The sequence below is a fragment of the Coregonus clupeaformis genome, chromosome 19, assembly GCF_020615455.1.
Source record: "Coregonus clupeaformis isolate EN_2021a chromosome 19, ASM2061545v1, whole genome shotgun sequence".
Taxonomy (NCBI): Eukaryota; Metazoa; Chordata; class Actinopteri; order Salmoniformes; family Salmonidae; genus Coregonus; species Coregonus clupeaformis.
The window spans coordinates 34,894,843-34,919,215 of NC_059210.1; the positions used below are offsets into that span (position 1 = coordinate 34,894,843).

A 24,373-nucleotide genomic window follows, 5' to 3' on the forward strand; every position below is an offset into this window, starting at 1 on the left:
TTGTTGAACGCTCAGTCTCAGCAGCGTAGAATGGGCCAGGACTGCCAAAGATCGCCTAATGAGAAACAACACACACACACACACACACTCTCAGGGGCCATTGTTCTAGTGTGAAAGGAGCCTCGGGTGCTGAATGTTCCAAGCTGTAGTCACCCTCTGTGGCATCAACACACCGACAGGACAACGCCACCAGATTTCTGCAACGCCAAAAAAACACAGCGCATCCCGAGAAGCAACACACATCTTATAAAACAGCATTCATGGCATCATTATAGTTTTAGTACCGTCTGCCTGTCCCCTCTCTACAACCTTGGAGAGGACAAGACCGTTCTGCTCTTGACCTCCAGCTGGAGAACACAAACCTTGGTCTCAAGTTGCAGGAGAAATCAGACAGAGGAATCACTGGGCACTAAGCTCCAAACCAGGCATCAGATACTCACACATGAAAGGAACTGTGGCGTGTAGGGCCTAAGGCTAATTGAATTGTACCATTTGCGCTGTATTAGGTTAGCCTCTCCTCCACTCACACTGACCCAGTGCTTTATCAGTTACGTGTGGGAGGCCCCAGTGTGTGTGTGTGTGTGTGTGTGTGTGTGTGTGTATGCGTGTGTTCAGGTAAAACAGGATCATTCTAACAATTTACAGACAAACAAGGCAAAGGTTAAAATAGTCAACTACAACTTACGGAGAATCTGACCACTCTTCTTTGAGGAGCTGTGTCAGTCAAATTCAGCAAAAAATGATGCTTCAGCTTACCTGGTCATACCATATTCCTTTCTTTGATCCGCTCTGTGTCTCACTCTTAGAGTGAAGAACTGGCGAGGACCTGTTTAAGCCTACCCCATTCTGATAAGTTAATCTGTGTACAGAGAAAAGGTGCGTAGCACTGTCAATATATATCATTTGCCAACTACATTACCTGTAACCTCAGCCTATCCTCCAAACAACATTTGGAGCAGACCCATAATGACGTGGGTTGAAAAAGTTAGAAGAGTGAAACTTTTGTGGTCAGGTCAGAAAGCACACAATGCTGCTTTATTTTTCAGCCATGTCTGTTTGAGAGTTGGGACTGGACTGAAGCTAAGGTCAACAAGGACCTTGTCCATGTGGGTGTATCCAAAACAAAGGCCCATCAATCAAAACAATGACATCACCACCAAACCCCCTGATTGGCTGACAGAGGTAATGAGGTAGACAGGAATTAGTGCCAGAAATAAAACTGATAGGTCATTTTCCTTAACGACCCACTAAAACGAAGTCCGCGCAGAAGCCACGTCCTGCCTCTGGACTGGTGATCATTTCCCTGCAAAGTGTAGAGGGGAAAGATAATACAGTTTCTGGCACTGGGCTGTGCGTTCACAAAGCTACTGTGTGTGTTTTACCTATAGGTGCACACACACAGTCATGTGTTTGGTCACACACATGGACAGAAAAACACACATTCTGACACACACACACAAAGGGCTAGCTGTTCTTCACTCTACCTAGGCCAAGGGAAGGAGTGTAAACCGTTCGGAATCACACAGAGGGCCTGATGGTCTAATCCGCAGCTGTATGTATGTATGTACAGTGCATTCGAAAAGTATTCAGACCACTTGAGTTTTTCCACATTTTGTTCAGCTACAACCTTTTTCTAAAAGTTGATGTAAATAATTTTTTCCCCTCATCAAGCTACACACAATACCCCATAATGACAATATATAATGGCGCAGGAGGAAATGGCTGCCGCTTTACGGGCTCCTAACCAATTGTGCTATTGTGTGTGTTTTTTCGCGTTATTTGTAACTTATTTTGTACATGATGTTTCTGCCACCGTCTCTTATGACCGAAAAGAGTTTCTGGATATCAGGACAGCGATTACTCACCTCGTACTGGACGAAGATTTTTTCATTAACACCCGACAAGGCCCAAACCCCCACCTTGTAAGGATCCGACAGCGAGTGGGTAATCTGCCTCTACAATCAGTCCTATTAGCCAACGTACAATCATTGGATAACAAAATAGACAAACAACGATCACGGATATCCTACCAACGGGACATTAAAAACTGTATTATCTTATGTTTCAGAGTCGTGGCTGAACGACGACATTGATAACATACAGCTGGCGGGATATACGCTGCATCGGCAGGATAGAACGGCTGACTCTTAAGACAAGGGGTGGCGGTCTGTGTATATTTGTAAACAACAGCTGGTGCACGAAATCTAATTTTAAGGAAGTCTCAAAGTTTTGCTCGCCTGAGCTAGAGTATCTCATGATAAGCTGTAGACCACACTATTTACAAAGAAAGTTTTGATCTATATTTTTCGTAGCTGTCTATTTACCACCACAAACCGATGCTGGCACTAAGACCGCACTCAATTAGCTGTATAAGGCCATAAGCAAACAGGAAAACGCTCATCCAGAGGCGAGTGGCCGGGGACGTTAATGTAGGGAAACTTAAATCCATTTTACCTAATTTCTACCAGCATGTTAAATGCGCAACCAGAGGAAGAAAAAAAAAAAACTCTAGACCACCTTTATGCCACACACAGAGACGCGTACAAAGCACTCCCTCGCCCTCCATTTGACAAATCTGACCATAACTCCATCCTCCTGATTCCTGCTTACAAGCAAAAACTAAAGCAGGAAGCACCAGTGACTCTGTCAATAAAGAAGTGGTCAGATGATGTAGATGCTAAGCTACAGGACTGTTTTGCTAGCACAGACTGGAATATGTTCCGGGATTCTTCCGATGGCATTGAGGAGTATACCACCTCAGTCACCGGCTTCATCAATAAGTGCTACGATGACGTCGACCCCACAGTGACCGTACGTACATACCCCAACCAGAAGCCATGGATTACAGGCAACATCCGAACTGAGCTAAAGGGTAGAGCTACCGCTTTCAAGGAGCGGGACTCTAACCCGGACTCTTATAAGAAATCCCGCTATGCCCTCCGACGAACCATCAAACAGGAAAAGCGTCAATACAGGACTAAGATTGAATCCGACGCTCATCGGATGTGGCAGGGCTTGCAAACTATTAGAGACTACAAAGGGAAACACAGCCGTGAGCTACCCAGTGACACGAGCATACCAGACAAGCTAAATTACTTCTATGCTCGCTTCGAGGCAAACAACACTGAAGCACGGGTGAGCGCATCAGCTGTTCCGGATGACTGTGTGATCACGGTCTCCGTAGCCAATGTGAGTAAGACCTTTAAACAGTTCAACAGGGCCAGACGGATTACCAGGACGTGTACTCCGAGCATGCGCTGACCAACTGGCAAGTGTCTTCACTGACATTTTCAACCTGTCCCTGACTGAGTCTGTAATACCAACATGTTGTTTCAAGCAGACCACCATAGTCCCTGTGCCCAAGAACACTAAGGTAACCTGCCTAAATGACTACCGACTCGTGGCACTCACGTCTGCAGTCATGAAGTGCTTTGAAAGACTGGTCATGGCTCACATCAACACCATTATCCCAGAAACCCTAGACCCACTCCAATTTGCATATCGCCCCAACAGACCCACAGATGATGCAATCTCTATTGTGCACCACACTGCCCTTTCCTACCTGGAAAAAAGGAACACCTATGTGAGAATGCTGTTAATTGACTACAGCTCAGCGTTCAACACCATAGTGCCATCAAAGCTCATCACTAAGCTAAAGACCCTGGGAGTAAACACCTCCCTCTGCAACTGGATCCTGGACTTCCTGACGGGCCGCCCCCAGGTGGTAAGGGTAGGCAACAACACATGTGCCATGCTGATCCTCAACACGGGTGCCCCTCAGGGGTGCATGCTCAGTCCCCTCCTGTACTCCCTGTTCACCCATGACTGCATGGCCAGGCACGTCTCCAATACTATCATCAAGTTTGCAGACGACACAACAGTTGTAGACCTGATCACCGACAAGACAGCCTATAGGGAGGAGGTCAGAGACCTGGCCGGGTGGTGCCAGGATAACAACCTCTCCCTCAACGTGATCAAGACAAAGGAGATGATTGTGGACTACAGGAAAAAGAGGACCGAGCACACCCCATTCTCATCGACGGGGCTGTAGTGGAGCAGGTTGAGAGCTTCAAGTTCCTTGGAGTCCACATCACCAACAAACTATCATGTTCCAAACACACCAAGACAGTCGTGAAGAGGGCACGACAAAGCCTATTCCCCCTCAGGAGACTGAAAAGATTTGGCATGGGTCCTCAGATCCTCAAAAAGTTATACAGCTGCACCATCGAGAGCATCCTGACTGGTTGCATCACTGCCTGGTATGGCAAATACTTGGCCTCTGACCGCAAGGCACTACAGAGGGTAGTGCATACGGCCAAGAACATCACTGGGGCCAAGCTTCCTGCCATCCAGGACCTCTATAACAGGCGGTGTCAGAGGAAGGCCCTAAAAATAGTCAAAGACTCCAGCCACCGTAGTCATAGACAGTTCTCTCTGCTACCGCATGGCAAGCGGTACCAGAGTGCCAAGTCTAGGTCCAAAAGGCTTAACAGCTTTTACTCTTGAACAGCTTATCAAATGGCTACCCAGACTATTTGCAGGTTTTCATCAAGGATCTCTCTGTACTCCGTTCATCTTTCCCTCAATCCTGACAAGTCTCCCAGTCCCTGCCGCTGAAAAACATCCTCACAGCATGATGCTGCCACCACCATGCTTCACCGTAGGGATGGCGCCAGGTTTCCTCCAGACATGGGGCTTGGCATTCAGGCCAAATAGTTAAATATTGGTTTCATCAGACCAGAGAATCTAAACAAGGTATTTTTTAAATATATACATTTGCAATCATTTCTAAAAACCTGTTTTCGCTTTGTCATTATGGGGTATTATGTGTAGATTGATGAGGATTTTAATTTAATCAATTTTAGAATAAGGCTGTAACGTAACAAAATGTGGAAAAAGTAAACAGGTCTGAACACTTTCAGAATGCACTGCATGTATGTATGCATGCATGCATGTGTGTGTGTGTGTGTGTGTGTGTGTGTGTGTGTGTGTGTGTGTGTGTGTATGTACATGCGTGCATGTGTGTGTGCGCAACAGTTTGGCCCTCATCAAACCCCCTGTTTATATATAGCCATAGTGTTTACATTTACATCATTTAGCAGACGCTCTTATCCAGAGCGACTTACAGTTAGTGAATACATATATATATATTTTTTTTGTCATACTGGCCCCCCGTAGGAATCAAACCCACAACCCTGGCGTTGCAAACGCCATGCTCTATCAACTGAGCTACATCCCTGCCGGCCATTCCCTCCCCTACCCTGGACGACGCTGGGCCAATTGTTCGCCGCCCATGAGTCTCCCGGTCGCGGCCGGCTGCGACAGAGCCTGGATTCGAACCAGGATCTCTAGTGGCACAGCTAGCACTGCGATGCAGTGCCTTAGACCACAGCTAAAGCTAGCCCGCGCTTGCTAACCCCACAAGCACATATAAAAAGGGGGAAAGAGCTCATCTACCCAGAGGTAACTGACTCACAGCCATCTGTTAGCATGATGCTAACTCAACAACACTCCCTGAACCTTCAAGAGCTCGTAGGAGTAGTGCAAATTTGCTCCTAGAAGCTGCTACGAGGTCAGTTGTGTGTTCTACCCTTAATGGTTCAGGTTACGATTTAGAGAGGCGGAGCTGATCCTAGATCTGTGGCGCCCAACCTTTGCTTAATGCCTACTGAAAGTGGCTCAGCTAACCATGCTATGCTAACTAAGCTAACTAACATGACCCAGGTAACCATGATATGCTTACTAAACTGGCTAACATGGCCCAGGTAACCATGCTATGCTTACTAACGTTATGCTCGCTAAGTAAAAACAACTGTTCCCTACCAAAACTAGGTCTGCTGTAACCGTATGAGAAGGTCAAAGTCTAGCTATCAAACACTGCTCCGCTGCACCAAACAGAAAACAGAGAGGCCATTGGAAGGAACACAGTGTCCAAACAAACACAGCAACACAGAGAGTCAGCGTGACCGACCGTCCGTCCGGCAGGACAGTGGAGGAGAGGTGAGGTTGGGCTGGCTACATGCAATTCTTCCTCTAAACCAGCCTTAACCCTGTGCACATGCATCCCAGTCTCTGGCCCAGTGACAATCCTCCTCTAACCAGCCTTGACTCCTAACTAAAGGAGGCTAAATCACTTGAGGGCTCTGGCTCTGTGCCATTCCTCCGCAACCAGCCTCAACCGCTCCCTCCTCCCCGGTCTGACTACAGCAAAATCTCTGCTGCCACAGCAGCACTGTCCTCAAATGTCTCTTCCAAACCACACCGCAGAAACCGAGAGAGGAAGGGGAGGGAGGGCGGCGAGAGAGCAGTTTTCAGCCACAGACGGGCAGGGAGAGGGAAATACAGGACCAAAATTAAAACAGAAAAGTTACAGCGACACAACCAAGGAAACAAACAACGAGAGAGAGATTCAGAAAGAGAGCGAGATCGAGAGAGGGTGAAGAGAGATTATGTAGAGACCGAGAGAGATAGAGTGAAGTAGCTAGCTACCTATAGAAGAAGCAGTCACAGCAGACCAGAACCCCCATCCAGCTGGTAGTAGAGACAGTGGCGGGTCTGTGAGGGTCCCACACAGCTCTCTTCTTCCCTTTGTCCTGCACTCCTTCTACAGGTGAAGGGGGGCTCTGTCCCGCCGCACAGCTCCAGTATAGACCGTTCTCTCACACACACACACACACGTCACAGTAACTGTCTGCTCACTAACTGCGTCCACCCACACACACACTCTCAGCGGTTCAATCAGCAAACACACGCACGCCGACGAATGTGCACAGCACGTTACAGACGACCTATCACAACAACTCAGAGCCCGTTCGAAGTGTGTTCCTCGCTCTCCTTCTCGCTAGAGCTACTGCTGCCTGCCTCTTTACTTCTCTCTCCTTCCCCTCTCTTTCCCCCTCCCTCTCTCTTTCTGGCTGGCTCCCACTAGAAAGGCGGGAAGATTAGGTTGACAAACAAACTCGCATAAACAAACTGCTGAGTAGTACAGGGCGGACTGTTTGGGGGGGGGGGCACACAGGAAGGCACTGGGCTCTATCCTAGCAGCAATCTCGAACATCTGTAAACCCCAAACAAGGTCTAAACACACTTGCTGATAGAGAGATTTGATGGTTATTAGTACCTGTTAGCTGGCCCATAGCCTGTACTGAAAAGCATAACCTGACTGTTGATATAATACACAGAGATGGGTATGAGTTGTTGCAAAAGAGCTAACAGCAAACATGGATGGACCAGAACGACACGGACACACGCGTTCACCTGTCATTCTTTCACATGGATGCGTCGGAGGGACTAGTGGGATTGGCTAGAGCGCTAGGCAGACCCCCAGGAATGTAGCCAATCACAGAAGAGCTCTAGGATCGTCAGTGCGGGCATACAAGGTGAAGGGCACTCTCCCTCTAGCTCCCCCTTCCCATTTCTCACTTGCTCATTATCTTTGACTCTTCCTCTCCCCATCCAAGTACCATCCTCCCTCCCTCCCTCCCTACCGACTGCAGTGCCCCATTAGGTGAGTGTGTGAGAAGTGTGTGTGTGAGTAATCTACGACACCAGACAACTCTATTGGACAGACAGATAATTAACATTGACTATAATAACAGCCAGGCTCTGGGCTCCATCCTAGCAGCACACACAATGCCAACTCACTGTCACACTGCACACACTGCAACTATATCCCTGCAGCACCAAAGAGTAGTGTGTGTGTGCGCACATGCGAGAGAGCGATTCACCTTCAGAAGGCCATAATGCATTAGAAGTAGCCTGGAATTGTGTTGTGATTTTGTTCTTGTCTCATCAAAAGGCCCAACAACGAGGTGACACTGTACTCTCTTCCTGACACCAGATACACATACATAGAACACACACACGAGACGAGGACCGCTCTCCCCCTTTTTCCTCTCTCTCCCTCGCCGTTCTATTATTCTTTATTCGATGAAAGATGGAGTCGCAGTGACACACCAAAGCACTTTCACAGCCAATTACATCATATCCCTCCTCCCTCCATCCCTGGCTGCCTGTCGCCAAGGGCCTCTCCTGCCTCACTTTTAATTACGCCTCCTAACTGCGCACACACACGAAACGCACGCCACCTGATTGAGCACGGCAGGGAGGGAGTGCAGCGATAACACTTCTCTGCTGTGTCTGTGTGATGGAGTGGGTGTGTGCTCACTGCACAGCACTCATTAGCTTCCTTTGTGTTTCAGCACCACACAAGTGCCAGGATGCGCGAGAGAGCGAGAGAGAGAGCTGCGGAAGGGTCTGTGGCTGATAAAGCCAAAGGGGAAAGCGGTGCCAGAGGGAAGGGAAGGAAGCTGCCGCTACATCAACACTCACTTTCAACAAATAAAACTGTGTGAAGACAAGGAGCTGGGCATAATAGTTACCAGGGCCGTAATCTCAGTTAACCCAAAATTAAAGTATTGCGTAATTGGTCAGATGCTCGATTAAATTCAGGGTCCATGCGTGTGAAAAGATAGAACGAGGATCGGAGGGGGAACGAAGAGCTCCACCTTCTCTCTATGCAAGTTACGGGCAAGTCTATGGACCAAATGTCCCCTCCCCTTTCGAAATTCTAAAGACGCTAACACCTGTGAAATCGTGATTTGTCCAAAGCACTGGAACCAATGCTGCTCATTCTCTCAAACACCCCCAGTTGTATCATGACAGATCTATGGTAACATTTATGTTTACATAGTCTGTCCACAAGAGATTATCAGAGCCAGATTTAAGCGTTCAAATTGCAGGAAGTCTGCTTGGTTTGGAGATGGAGGAAGACAAAGGAAGTCTATTCATTAAACTTGTGACTTGGAGATAACATAATGAAGGAGGGAATTAATCACTGCCCAGGGAGGGGAGAGAGAAAGAGATACAACTCGTGACTGGGGTTCTAATGATCTAGATTTGAATAGACTGGGCAGTGGGCAATCATGTCAACTTAAAGTGGGTGAGGAGAAACCAGCACGTGACCACACACACCAAAGTTGCTAAGTGATGGAACCACATGGGGGGAATTGCTATGGAAAGAGGGGGCAGTTGGTACTTAATTATGGAGGATGGAGACAGAGAGGAGAAGGAGGGAGGGAGGGAGAGAGCGAGAGGGGCGAGAGAGAGCTAGAGACTTGTTTAGGTTTCTTCTCAATGGAGGAGAGAAAACAAAAGAAAGTGAGACCACCCCTCAAGCCTGATATTCAGGTTTCTACTCAGCTCGACCAGCCTGCCACCCAATACACATCAAAATGGCAAAGGTGGGGGGCCAGAAAATCAGCGAAAGAATTGACATCATCAAACCATTATTCCAAACTCAACCACGTCAAGATTAAGACTTTCACGAACCCCAAAAATCTGTTAAACAATTATTTTCAGTTGCGTGGAAAATGATGCATGTTAATTCGGAAGAAGTTGTCGTTCTTATAACAACGATCAATGAGTTCAGTGAAACAGGTTGTTCGTGAGAGCAACTACTTCCATCAGTTGCAGCGTGCGTATGACAACCACGTTTTACCTCAACAATAAAAATGCTGGAAGAACCGAAATCGCGACACAAGCAATTGATCATGCCGACGATATCAAAAGACAAACATTTTTCAACAGCGTCTGTTAAAAACTAAACCAACCCCTTTTCACAGAGATGTGGCGAATATTAAACGTAACCCGAGTACTGAATGGAAGCCCCTTACCTATTCAATGTATAGGAACCGTTCCTTTTAAACCTCATGCCGGACGATAGGAATCGGATAAAGAAATCCAGAATTGGTAACGTTCGATGTACCTCGAAAACGTCTGTGTCTGACGGCTGCAGACGAGGAACAATAGAAAACGGAGTTCTCGTGCAGACCTCACTCTTCTCTTCTAATCTCTCGCTCCTTCCTTCCACAGACCTCCGCCCCCCTGTTCGGTTCCCCAGCTTCCGCGGGCAGGGTTTACAAGTCAGGGGCAAGGCGATAGGTGGACCCTCGAATGTCAAAACAAATGCTTCGATGCAACAAAAAACAACAGCTGATCATTTAGAACGCTACAAATACACTTCATATATACAGTCATTGCAAATTCATCAGCGATGATGTCATCAGAAAATAATCCGAGCGGTGATATGCTAACTGGTTGTAGTTATACACGTGCCGCGTTCAACCAGTTAGCAAGTCGGAAATTTCTGAATTTCCTAGTTCCGACTAACACTTGAACGCGGCAATAGTGTTTCTTTAGATAAAATGCTGCTGCTACATTGTGTCCTCAGTAGCTCCCTGACGTAAATCACAGACACCTCACTGACTAAAAACAAGTAACTTTAAAAAAGGTCCAATGCAGCTGTTTTTACCTCAATATCAAATAATTTCTGGGTAACAAATAAGTACACTGCTGTGAATGTTTTCAACAAAAATATCTTAGCAAAGAGGAATTTCTCAAGCAAGAATTTTGCTAAGACTGTCTGGGAGTGGTTTGACTGGGGAGGGGAAAACTGAAAAATGGCTGTTATTGGCAGAGAGCGTTTGAACTCTTTCTTATTGGTATATTAAAGCTGCAAATATGTAACTTTTTGGGCAATCTGACCAAATTCACATAGAAATGTGAGTTATAGATATGTCACTCATTGAAAGCAAGCCTAAGAAGCAGTATATATGTTCTATGTGCATTATTTCTATGCTTCCCGTTCTTAAGTTTAATTTTTGCTTCTTTTACTTTCGGTTTTGTTCACCAGCTTCAAACAGCTAAAAATACAATATTTTTGGTTCTGAAAAATATATTTCACAGCGGTTTAGATGGCACAATGATTCTCTACACTATACCATGTGTGTCACATAAACTGAAATGGAGGCGAACTATTAGAATTTGAGCAACCAGGAAATAGCGGAGGGATATCTATATAGTGCACCTAAATTACGGTATGGTGATGACAACATGGAAGGCCAAAACTCCCTCCCACCAAAACAGGCATACATTTCAGGCGGTCTTTTCAAACAGCTCTTACACCAAAATTGCTTTGTCATCATTTTCACAATTCCACAGTATTATTCCAACCTCATAGTGTGGAAACATATAAAAACACAGGAAAATCACGTTTTTGACTACACTGGGCCTTTAACGCTTCTCGATTGTACTACACTCTTCTAATACTATATCGATCTCTCACATTACTCGGATGATTTGCGCACTCCCAACTTCAACCACCAAATATAGATTCCTTTGTCAATCAAAGCACACACAAAAATACATCAACTTTCCAGTCATGAAGAATTATTCATAGTGCCGTGGCTGTTTTTCCATCGACGGATACAGAGCGCAAGCATCCTCTCATGTTTCAAGTGCGTTTCCTATCTCGCAGGCTATATTCTCCTCCTGTATGCTACAGAGAGAGAGAGGACAGAACACAGACTCCAAGCGAATACTTGTCAGCGCCTGATTGGAGCTAAGAATAGGTTGAGGATCCAGTAATGCCTGCTAAACCCATAGCTGCTCATCAACTGTGTGTGTGGTGTGTCGGATTCCAGACCTAAGACCATAAGATACTGTATGTCCCCTTTCATGAGCAGGGGCGCATTCAGCAGGACACAACGTTTTGGAACGTTCAGATAAAAATAGCCTATGTAGAACAAACATTACTCTCTGACATGTAGACAGTATATGGATAGAATGTAGAATATGTAGTGTATCTGAAGAATATGTAGGATAGAATAGTATATGTACAGCAATAGTTACATACGATAGACATTAATTAGAATACAGTATATACACATATCAAATGGGTAAAACCGTATGTAAACACTATGAAAGCGACCAGTGTTCCATTGTTAAGTGACCGGTGTCCCATGTCTATGTACATCGGGCAGCAGCCTTTAAGGTACAGGGTTGAGTAACCGGGTGGTAGCCAGCTAGTGACAGTGACTAAAGTTCAGGGCAGAGTACTGGGCAGTGGCCGGCTAGTGGTGACTATCATGTGGGTGTTTGTATTTAACACAACTAAAGCCTTGCCATGTCATACATTTTTCATTGGTACAAGTGGGGTTCTAATACAGAACATATAGGCTATGCTAGATATGTTCCCCAAATCAAGTACAATCAGTGAAGAAAGAACAAAAGGACGAAAGAAAGAACACACTGGTTGAATCTACGGTTTTTCCACATCATTTCAATGAAATTACTTGGAACCATCGTAATTATTTGTTAGATATTACTGCACTGTCGGAGCTAGAAGCACAAGCATTTCGCTACACCTGCAATAACATCTGCACAAGTATGTGACAAATAAAATGTGATTTGATTTGAATAGATGTTGAATTGACGTCTGTGCCCAGTGGGAAGGAAGTTTTTGCAAAGTATTTGAACTGGTACCTGTTCATTCTGAGAATCTCTCTGAGCAGGATGGAGAGAAGGATGGAGAGAAGGGATGAAGAGAGGGAGGGAACAATGGATGGGTGGAACAATGTATGGTGAACGGAAAGATGGAGAGAGGTGCAAAGACTGAGGTTGATGTAATCTCTTTGGCTCTCTGTTACTCACCACATCTCTCAAAGGCCCTGCCGTTACGTGCGTGTATTACAGTCTGTGCGTGTATTACAGTGTGTGTGTGTGTATTACAGTGTGTGTGTGTGTGTATTACAGTTTGTGTGTGTATTACAGTAATAAATGGCACCTCCTGTGGAGCAGTGTGTACTAGGCACAGTGTGTGTGTGTGTGTGCGCGTGTCTCGGTACGGTGTGTGTGTTCTCTCTCTCCTGCAGACCTCTTAGTGCCGGCTGCAGTGGGTCATTTATTACCATAAGAGCAGGCTGGCACCAACACTGCTGATCAATCACACACACACTGCAGAGTTACGCAATATTGGGGGAGTGAGGAACTGCAGACCACAGAAACCCTTAGCCAGTCCGTTATTGTGCAACTCTAAACACAAACCCCTCCCTTCTTCCATCCATCCTTCCATTCCTCCCCTGTTGGTCCCTTTCTCCTTCTCTCCGGTCTGACTTTGTTCAGGCCTCCCTCCATTCATCTTTCCATCTCTTCAGTCATCCTGACATTTTCCATCCCTCGCTTCATGCCTTCCTGTTTTGCCATTCATCCCCAACTTGCATCATTCATCCTTTTTATCGTGCCCCTCCATTCCTCCCTCCTTCCTGCTGTGTGTTTTGTAAGAGTTGCACAGTGTGCTCGTGTGGTTGCATACTAATGACCCAAGCGGTCAGTTGGCGCTCTCTTCTCCTGTTAACATCTTCGTCGTCATCATCATCATCATCATCCATCCTCATTCCTAGCCAGACACATCTCTGCTCTCTGCCGTCCCCTGCGTTCTATTAGTTTAGCTACAAAATCAGAAGAAAAAGCAGCTCTTTCTCTCCTTCCCTCAGTGACAGTTCCTGGGCTGTGAGGCTGAGAGGTTTATAAGCAGAAAGACAAGCCAAGACAAGTTCCAGAGAAGCCTCCAACACTGCAGTCCCCAGTCGTCTCTCCCCACCCTCACAGGCTTTCCAGGAATATACAGCACAGAGCACAGTCTGACCACACACACTATGTGCCAGGTATGTTGATCAGCACAGTACTCAGCACTGTCTGATAGCCTGGTGATACAGACTGAAAACACACGCACAAATGCAGACACACACACACACAATACCTCAGTAGAGACCAGGATAGGGGTAGCAAATGAAAGGACCAATAGATTCGTATAGGCCTAGTCTGACGCTCCGCACCTCGACTCATGTTGGTTGAGTTGCTGTCTAGGGGAAAATATGACAGAATCTGGGACCGGGATGGATTGGACACTCCAGTTACACAAGTCTGTCTTTATTGTATTTTCTGCCTCTAACCAGGGTTCACATTACATATTGGTCGCGTCCCCTAATGTCACCCTATTCCCTATATAGCGCACTAGTTTTGACGAGGGCCCATAGGGCTCTGGTCAAAAGTAGCACTAAATAGGGAATAGGTTGCCATTTGGGACAAACAATTGACTCTAGTTGGTGCTGGTCTGTCTGGAGAACCAATGGTAATATTTTCAGAGGGGGCCTGCCCATATCAATACCTTTAGTAACCCTTTTTGGAAGGGTTCTGATTTGTTATGGTATATGGGTATCAGCCTCGGGCACCCCTGTAATTCAAATAGTCTTTAACGACTACTGACTTTAGGTCAGTTTGCATGTTGATTCCCAGTCAGACAGCTCAGGAAATTGAATGCAATTCAATCTATCAGAGGACAATTCCTTCTAGGAACAATTGAGCAATTCGACTTAGCACTGCATTGCCTAAAGGATCAAATACAACAGCACTGGCTCTCCAGTAGTCTAGAGTAGACTGCCGCAGTACATGGTAGAGCTGTGCACTGGCGCCACTCAATGGTTCCAAGTGGTACTGCATCTATTTTTTCCTGAGGGAGGAGTAAGGAGCAGCTACTAAGGTACCGCCACTGGGGCTGCTATGATGGCTTGAAGGCTATGTGATGTACTGGAGTTGTTGTCATGGGATCAAGGAAAGGACATGGAAATGAGTTGAGGAGAGGAGACGACATGGCAGGGAGGGAGCCTGAGGAGAGAAGAGGAGAGCAGAAGCTATTTATGTCTGGCTGTCTGGTATGGCCTGGCTGCTCAGAGAGAGAGAGACATGAATACAGACAGAGAAAGGATCTCTATGTATTGACCGGCTGATATGCTGTCTAGTATGCTGGCTGGTATTGCTGGTATGCGCTGGAGTTGAAGTCATGTGATGAAGGAAAGGAGACGAGGAAAGGGGACATAAGAGAAGCTGAATGATGCTGGTTTTCTGTCTGATATCACTGGCTTTGATGGCTGGAGTTAGTCATCTGACACTGGAGAGTGCTGAGAGAACCAGTGCACTCTGGGGGAAGGCCCGGGAGCAAAGATTACGCAACGGCGAGATCTGATTTCATGCTCAATGGATCTCTCCATTTCCCCCTCTGTCCTTTCTCTCCTCTCCCTCCAGCCCCTTCCAGCTCTCCTCTTCCCTCAGTCTCTGGGGTGTTACTGCCCCCTAGTGCCAATGTCAGGGATAATAATAAAACTACACCCTTGCAATCAACCTAAATTAGCTACGACTGATCAGCTACCTACCAAAAAGGCCGTAAAATAGACAGACAGACACCCACTGCATTTAAGACCTTGTGCTATGAAGTATGAATAGAACATACACCCTTTTGATGAAGGGCTGACTAACGGACCATTGACACAGAAAATAAATATAAGTCTTCGCTCTTTGCAGTGTACTTTGTGGTAATAAAAGTTCACTTTCCAGAACCTTGTGATACATGTGATCTAAGACAGCACTAACAACTGCACAAAGACTCTAAGATCACAACACACCAAACAGGTAGGACCTGAATGGCTAGGGAACTCCACAACATGGACGCACGCAAACACACACACACTCACACACAGGCAGTCAGACAGACACAGAGAGATAGGGCTCCCGAGTGGCGCAGCGGTCTAAGGCCCTGCATCTCAGTGCTTGAGGCGTCACTACAGACCCCCTGGTTCGATTCCAGGCTGTATCACAACCAGCCGTGATTGGGAGTCCCATAGGGCGGCGCACAATTGGCCCAGCGTCGTCCGGGTTTGGCCGGTGTAGGCCGTCATTGTAAATAAGAATTTGTTCTTAACTCACTTGCCTAGTTAAATAAAGGTAAAATAGACAGAAGGATGGCATGTTTTGTGAACACACATTATGGTCATGGGATGTGTCGAGACATGACAAGAGGGGTGTGTGTGTACGTGTTTTGCATGACTATGTCCCACACGACACCATTCCAGAATTCAACACCAAATGTCAGAGACCGGGCATGTCACAAGACATCTCTCTGCCCCTCTTTTGTAGGCCCGCAGATCAATTTCCCCCCAAAATAAAATGAAAACATTTAAACTCAATCGGGGTCTCAATTTAATATTGAGAGTTAGAATAGTAAAAGGTGCGATTTTGAAATGTGGTTGTGCATCAGCAGTTTCTCTCTTATGTCACTCAATTAGCCCATGTCAGCTACGATGTTTTAGACTGGTCAGTTAGTCTCGCGGCTAGCCAGCTATCTAAACTTGTAGTAATCCCTCAGATAACTCCTAATCTGCCTAGCTACAGCACAGGCCGCCAGCCCTCATCACCAGACCACATCTGTCACTGCACTAACTACACATGTACGGCCGCCGCTGAACTGGACTCTTAGCTGCCTGTGCTTACGTAACTGTCAGATGGTGGTGTGTTTGACGCTGTTTCTGGAGCGGTCTGGGTGCTGTGCGGTCCAGTGCCCTGAGTCGACTGCAGTGTGCGGTCCAGTGACCTCCGATGAGTTCACAGCCATTTGAAATACAGCTGTTGATATCTGGCTAGATCAGGGGAGGACAACATGCTGAAAAGAGCTACTGGGCATGCATGCTTTTGCTCCAGCCCTGCTCTAACACACCTGAATCTACTGATCAAGGTCCTCAATCACCCATCTTTCCCCCTGGCCAATGAGACAGAGACAGATAGATTGATTTCCGCTAGCAGCCTCTGCAGTAGATCTGTCTAATTAGCTAGTATAAAATATTCAGAGATCATGGCTGACTGTACTACCCTGGTGGGAGTCCAACTTTCAATCTCATATTTGTGTGCGCTTGTCCTCTAAGTGTATTGATGCTTGACTCATTTATCTACCTAAAAGTTTAACTTATTTCTCCCCTTTAGTTCCACTTCTGTTCTGAGTGTAGCAGTGGAAAGTGGTTAAGCTGTGTTCCACAGATAGACAGAGGAGTGACAGAGGAGTGAAAGATAGACAGAGTGAGACAGGGAGAGAGAGAAGTGTGGTTACACTGACGCCTGCTGCTGTGTGCTGATACCCACACATGAGAAACACACACACAAAAAAAAGCAGCACTTCCTGTGTTTGTGCGTCTCTGTGTTTTCCCTCCCCCAGTGAGGGTGTAAACAGTGACTCGGTGTTCCTGGTTCCTCCTGTTCCATACTGTAGCAGAGCAGAGCAGGCCTGCAGAACAATGAGGAGGAAGGAGAGAACAATACACTACTGGGTGGGGACGGGGAGGCAGTCACACACTCACATACACACAAACACACACACACACACACACACACACACAGAGGAGAATACAGGATGGGGAGTAACGCTGTACACATATGCGCACACACTGCAATACGTCCTCCAGAATATAGGGTGGGGAACGAGTGAGTGACACTGCCGTGCACACACAAGCACTTTACAGGTTGATCAGATTCATAACACACACCATGGGGCGATTACATGCCAGCAGAAGTGGAAAATATGTTTTGTATCTCAGATTGTTCTGGCAATTCTCACATAGGAACTTCAGCGGGAGGAAGGATGTTTGACACATTCAGCAAAATCACCAACAGAGCAAGTTCCCTTTGAATCTATTTCCCATTCACTGTGTTGGTGCATGGTGCTCATAAAATGTAGAGAGACAGAATTAGTAGAGAGCTCGCTCTGGAAATTGATGGCTGTGATTGGTTAATGACCTATAATGCCAATTTCTATGTATAAAATGAGTCATATCATTAAAAGTACCAGAGAGCCCACTCTGGAAATGTGACACGTTTGAAGATTGTTACAAACAATACGTCTAAAAATAAGTAAAATCAAAAGGGTAGTTGAGATATTAATATTTCTTATGCAGAATAAATGAATATGAACATTTTTATTTCAGAATCTACACATACTGCATATTTGAGAGGACACTATAAGGAGTATATTGACACCAAGATGTTGTCTGTGTCATGTATGGTTCACAGATAATAGGGTCTTAACAGGAGGCATGTATAGGTCTAAAAAGGGTCTAAAATGGCCACTTTCATCATGACAAAAAAAAGACAAAACATTTATATGTGAGAATTTCCAGTACAATCTGAGATACCAAAAATATTTTCTGTTCCCACTAGTGTGAAATCGCTCTCTGGCTGTGTGAGATAGTAAGTAACCACATTCACAGGAAATGTCACGTACAATATGGGCCTAAGCATCAGACAGGAAGCAGCCTTGAATTCAGGCCATGACAGAGAGAGAAGTGAAAGGTGGTTGATCCACCCAATAATCTATCCAGTGACAAACCAATGTTACAGTAAAGATCCTGGATGTTGATTTGGGGACCTTTGGGCCCCCGGCTGGAATTTAAACTAGGGAAAAGACTGCAGTGCCCTATGAGCAAAAGGCGTTGAAAAGATGTTGAAAAGACATTGAAAATACGTATTTTCAACGCATTGTGCTCACTGGGTGGGGTATAAAGACTAGGCCTATATCTAGGAGGAATTGATCCACTCCAGCACTGAGCTAAAGATGAGCTCACCAAAGAGAGCAGGCCAAACCCCTGACCCAGCGTTCCTCAATGAGAGGAAACGGATGTTGGGACGTCAACACACACACTCAGAAAACACCCACGTACACTAGGGCTGGGCGATATATCGAATTACTTTGATTCATTCTAATTGATGTTTTAGCATGATGTTCTAAATGCCTGTATCGCAAGAATCAAGGTTACATTTCTTTGGTCTTATCTCCTTCTGTGCAACTTCCCACTCGCACACAGACACCAAGCCCTGTCCCTGTCACTCACAACAACAAAGACGAATGATCACTTCTTCCGCTCTGACCACAAGCGTGTTTCAACTCACTATTTACATTTGAGGTTTGGGCCAACAGAATCGGTGAAATGGACAAAGAAACACATGGAGACATTATTTTACTGTAATATAGGAGAACCCTTTTTATGTCTCAACTCTCAAAATGTAGAACAGAGCAGACCCTACGATGAACATGAATGTGGAAAATGAATGCTCAGTTTGTCGCGCACGCCATTCCGGTAGGCGTACCTCTAGCAGCATTTTAGTCAGACTGTTATGTGTTAGCTGTCTAGTGTGTGTTGGGAAAAAAAAAAGGTGCAATGAGCATAGAGAGGCAATTATATAAGGAATTGGCAACTCGTTCTCATTCTGAGAAATAAGCCACTTGATTTCAACATCTAAACAATGTGAACAGGCTATGTTGTTCAAACTGTTGGAGAGGGACAGGAGGGTGTATTCATAACAGTTCAACTGTTCTACCTTGTTAGCAAGCAAATAGATCCAAGTTGGCTAGACTTTAAATATAAAGATTAGCTGGCTACTCACTAGCACGTGGGCTTGTGCTTGAGTGATTGTTTATGAGACCTGTGTTCATTTTTCTATAACGCCTGCTACCAGAAGTTGGTCATTATTAGTGGATGTGCATGGTTCTGGTAATTTTTTGGACAAAGGGGGCATTTTCATAGACAGACGTGAAAGCCAGATCAGTGATCATTGCAAAAAAGCAAGTTAAATAATTACATCTTATAAAAAAATATATAGGTCCATTATCTTTTCTACAGTGCCTTCAGAAAGTATTTGCCTCGCAAAGGGCACCTATTGGTAGATGAGTAAAAAAAACAGATATTTAATATCCCTTTGAGCATGGTGAACTTATTATTACACTTTGGATGTTGTATCAATACACCCAGTCATTACAAAGATACAGGCGTCCTTCCTAACTCAGTTGCCAGAGAGGAAGGAAACCGCTCAGGGGTTTCACCATGAGGCCAACGATGACTTTAAAACAGTTTAAGTGTTTAATGGCTGTGATATCAGAAAACTGAGGATGGATTAACAACATTGTAGTTACTCCACAATACTAAACTAAATGACAGAGTGAAAAGAAGGAAAGCTGTACAGAATACAAATATTCCAAAACATGCATACTGTCTGCAATAAGGCAGTAAAGTAAAACTGCTAAAAATGTGGCAAAGAAATTAACTTTTTGTCCTGAATACAAAGCGTTATGTTTGGGGCAAATCCAACACAACACATCACTGAGTACCACTCTTCATATTTTCAAGCATGGGGATGGCTGCATCATGTTATGGGCATGCTTGTCATCAGCAAGGACTACAGATTTTTTTGGGATAAAGAGCAACGGAATAGAGCTAAGCACAGGCAAAATCCTAGAGGAAAACCTGGTTCAGTCTGCTTTCCAACAGACACTGGGAGAGAAATTCACCTTTAAGCAGGACAATAAGCTAAAACACAAGGCCAAATATACATTGGAGTTGCTTACCAATATTTCATTTAATGTTCCTTAGTGGCGTAGTTACAGTTTTGACTTAACATTTTCTTGAAAATCTATGGCAAGACTTGAAAATGGCTGTCTAGCGATAATCAACAACCAACTTAACAGAGCTTGAAGAATTTAAAATAATAATAATGTGCAATTCTGGTGTGCAAAGCTCCTAGAGACTCACCCAGACAGACTTAATCGCTGCCAAAGGTGAATATAACACGTGAATACAGGGGTGTGAATACTTATGTAAATTGATATTCATGTTTTTCATTTTCAATACATTTGCTAACATTTCTAGAAACATGTTCATCTGGAATGATTCAAGGGGTATGAATACTTTCTGAAGGCACTGTATCTCCCTGTTGAACTTGTAATAAACCAAATTGATTTCTGATTGATTTTATCAACGGCCGCTGTCCTTTTGTTTCACCGGGAAATTCACATTACACACACACTTCCTAGGGTTGGGACACACTGCATGGAGAGAGCTTGTAGTTATTCCCAGACAGTTCAGCTAGTGTAGCCACCAGAGGCTAACTGGTAGGAACCATGTCTCAGGCCCATCTGGAGAGAGAGAGAGAGACACACACACACAAACAAACACTTGAACACACACTTGTCTTGCACAGACACACACACACATAAAAAGAGAGAAGAAGAGGAGGAGGAGAAGAGAAGGGGAAAGCGGAGCCTCCTCCTTCCCCCATCTCTCCATTCCTTGTGCTATCGTCTTCATCTGTCTTCCTAGAGCCCAGTGGAGTCCAGAGGGCCAGATCACTTAGCCCCATTTAATGAGCTGATAGCTCACTGGAACCAGTCATTAATCACCCAGAGACACATTCTTTCCTTTCACCTCCAACCTCTTATCCCCAGCCCTGTCCACCATTAACTACCCTCTCAATCTCACCTCTAATCTACTGCTGCTAGCTACGTTTCCCATTGCTAGCCTATTGCTAACCTATTGACTATAGCCTATTGCTACGCTAATACCTTGCTAGCCCAGACCTAGTTAATTATTCTAGCCATGAGTGTAGCAGGCAACAGTTTTTATGGCTTTTATCTCACAGAGAGTGTGGGTGATAATGAGGTCATATTAAAAGGCCATGGTGTCGAGGCCAGAGAGAGAGCAGCTAAAGCGCCATATGTAAGAGAGTGAGTGTGTGTGTGCATGTGAACAGCACCCATACCGTGTGTTTCACTAGAGGGGCTCTGGTGTGTAAGCCGTCAGTCACCGAGACTCAGAGCTTACACACATTTCCTCTAGGGGATTTCACAGGCCTTACAGGGACTGGGATAGTGCGAGATTTTGGCAACTAAGCACTTCCTTGAAACTGCACGCAGAGACATACAAATGCTATCCATTTGTTCATCTGGCTCTGAGTAAATAGAAAAAAGGGCTTAGTTGCCATAATTGTGCACTATCCCTTTAAAAGAGCACTCTCCTCAGAAAGGCCCACATCACCCAACTACACTACCACTGGGAAGGGATGGACAGCACATGCGCTCTATCCCTCTATCCCTCTACACACAGTTTTCTTATAGACTACATCGTGTGTGGTGGTTGATAGCAGGAAGCAGAGAAGATGTAGGCTCCATATGGGCCATATGAAGGGACGTGCTGCTGGTGCATTAGAAGAAGCAGTGGGTGTTGTGGGACATATGACTGAACCATATGGACAGTAGTATCCTGTGAGTGATCAGGGCCCATATTCATAAAGCGTCTCAGAGTAGGAGCGCTGATCTAGGACCAGTTTAGACTTTTAGATCATAATGAATACGATTATATGGACAGATCCTAGATCAGCTTTGTGGAAACGGGCCGAGGATTCTGTTTAATCTTCCTGCTCGCTCTCATAATTCATGTCACACTGACTAGCTACACACACAGGGATACCCAAAGCCGTATACACTACATGACCAAAAATATATGGACACCTGCTTCTCGAACATCTCATTCCAAAATCATGTGTATTAATATGTAGTTGGTCCATCTTTGCTGCTATAACAGACTCCACTCTTCTAGGAAGGCTTTCCACTAGATGTTGGAACATTGATGAGGGGACTTGCTTCCATTTAGCTACAAGAGCATTAGTGAGGTCGGACGATTAGGCCTGGCTCGCAGTCGGTGTTCCAATTCATCCCAAAGGTGTTCGATGGGGTTGAGGTCAGGGCTCTGTGCAGGCCAGTCAAGTTCTTCCACACCGATCTTGACAAACCATTTCTGTATGGACCTTGCTTTGTGCACGGGGGCATTGTCATGCTGAAACAGGAAAGGGCCTTCCCCAAACTGTTACCACAAAGTTTGACGCACAGAATCTTCTAGAATGTCATTGTATGCTGTAACGTTGACTGGAACTAAGGGGCCTAGCCCGAACCATGAAAAACAGACCCAGACCATTTTTCCTCCAGTTGGCACTATGCATTGGGGCAGGTAGCGTTCTCCTGGCATCCGCAAAACCCAGATTTGTCTGTAGGACTGCCAGATGGTGAGTCCAATGGCGGCGAGCTTTACACCACTCCAGCCGATGCTTGCCATTGAACATGGTAATCTTAGGCTTGTGTGCGGCTGCTCGGCCACGGAAACCCATTTCATGAAGTTCCCGACGAACAGTTATTGTGCTGACGTTGCTTCCAGAGGCAGTTTGGAACTCAGTAGTGAGTGTTGCAAACGAGGACAAAAAAATTTATGCGCTTCGCGGCTGAGCCATTGCTGCTCCTAGATGTTTCCACTTCACCATAACAGCACTTACAGTTGACCGGGGCAGCTCTAGCAGGGCAGAAATTTGACGAACTGACTTGTTGGAAAGGTGGCATCCTAGGACGGTACCACGTTGAAAGTCACTGAGCTCTTCAGTAAGGCCATTCTACTGCCAATGTTTGTCTATAGAGAGATTGCATGGTTGTGTGCTCGATTTTATACACCTGTCAGCAATGGGTGTGGCTGAAATAGCCGAATCCACTAATTTGAAGTGATGGCCACATACTTTTGTATATAGTGTATTCCTAAATACATGGCTGGGGATGTCCAGGCATATCTACAGGGGTGACATGATGACTGGGCCACGGAGAGAGGCCTCTTTTCACCTCTCTTCTCCTCTCCTGTCCTCTCACTAGGGCTGTGGCAGTCATGAAATTTCGTCAGCCGGTGATTGTCAAGCAAATAACTGTCGGTCTCACGGTAATTGACCGTTAAATTAACAAACACATTTAGCATCTCCTGGCTTCCACACACAGCCTACATGCCAGTGATGCAGACCTTTGGAACATCTACATTTAAAAAAGTCTAATAAATCCATATAGTATAGCCTACACCATCACAATAAATCCATAATTTATTTTAGACAGGTCTAAAGAAGCATGATATGAAGAAAATGTAGTCTATTTCAGAAGAACAGAATAGCATACTCTGAGTTGTCCTTATTTAGGTCCTGATCTGGCTATGCCAAATGGCTGTGGGCTACACTAGCTCATTTAGCAGACAAGATTTGCTTAGAATTCTGTGGCATTATTTTATAGTATGAAGAATACAATTGAACATAGCTGAATAAAATAGAAAGGATATTTTCTCTAAATTATTTGAGGGAGTGCGCACGTGGCTATTCTGTGTAGAGCGGTTAACAAAGAAATAGGTACTACTCTATGCTTAATTTAGAGTATTCATGTAACTTTAGTTGTTCTACAAACGTTGGGCTACAGTGGGGGGAAAAAAGTATTTAGTCAGCCACCAATTGTGCAAGTTCTCCCACTTAAAAAGATGAGAGGGGCCTGTAATTTTCATCATAGGTACACGTCAACTACGACAGACAAATTGAGAAAAAAAATCCAGAAAATCACATTGTAGGATTTTTAATGAATTTATTAGCAAATTATGGTGGAAAATAAGTATTTGGTCACCTACAAACAAGCAAGATTTCTGGCTCTCACAGACCTGTAACTTCTTCTTTAAGAGGCTCCTCTGTCCTCCACTCGTTACCTGTATTAATGGCACCTGTTTGAACTTGTTATCAGTATAAAAAGACACCTGTCCACAACCTCAAACAGTCACACTCCAAACTCCACTATGGCCAAGACCAAAGAGCTGTCAAAGGCCACCAGATACAAAATTGTAGACCTGCACCAGGCTGGGAAGACTGAATCTGCAATAGGTAAGCAGCTTGGTTTGAAGAAATCAACTGTGGGAGCAATTATTAGGAAATGGAAGACATACAAAACCACTGATAATCTCCCTCGATCTGGGGCTCCACGCAAGATCTCACCCCGTGGGGTCAAAATGATCACAATAACGGTGAGCAAAAATCCCAGAACCACACA

General features: G+C 45.3%; 1 protein-coding gene across 6 annotated transcripts in view; it reads right to left on the reverse strand.

Annotated features, from left to right (window-relative positions):
- Positions 1–24,373, reverse strand: part of LOC121532057 (MOB kinase activator 2) — a 98,245-nt gene that overhangs the window by 42,957 nt on the left and 30,915 nt on the right. The window contains exon 1 of one of the 6 annotated variants that reach the window (XM_041837715.2): positions 9,675–10,101. The exons of 2 other annotated variants lie outside the window; for them this stretch is intronic. In XM_041837715.2, coding sequence (XP_041693649.2) covers positions 9,675–9,712 — 38 coding nt within the window. In that variant the 5' untranslated portion in view covers positions 9,713–10,101. Of the gene's footprint in view, positions 1–6,489; positions 7,066–9,674; positions 10,102–24,373 lie in introns of those variants that run through there. 3 more of the 6 variants (XM_041837717.2, XM_041837714.2, XM_041837718.2) reach the window with 3 other exon arrangements.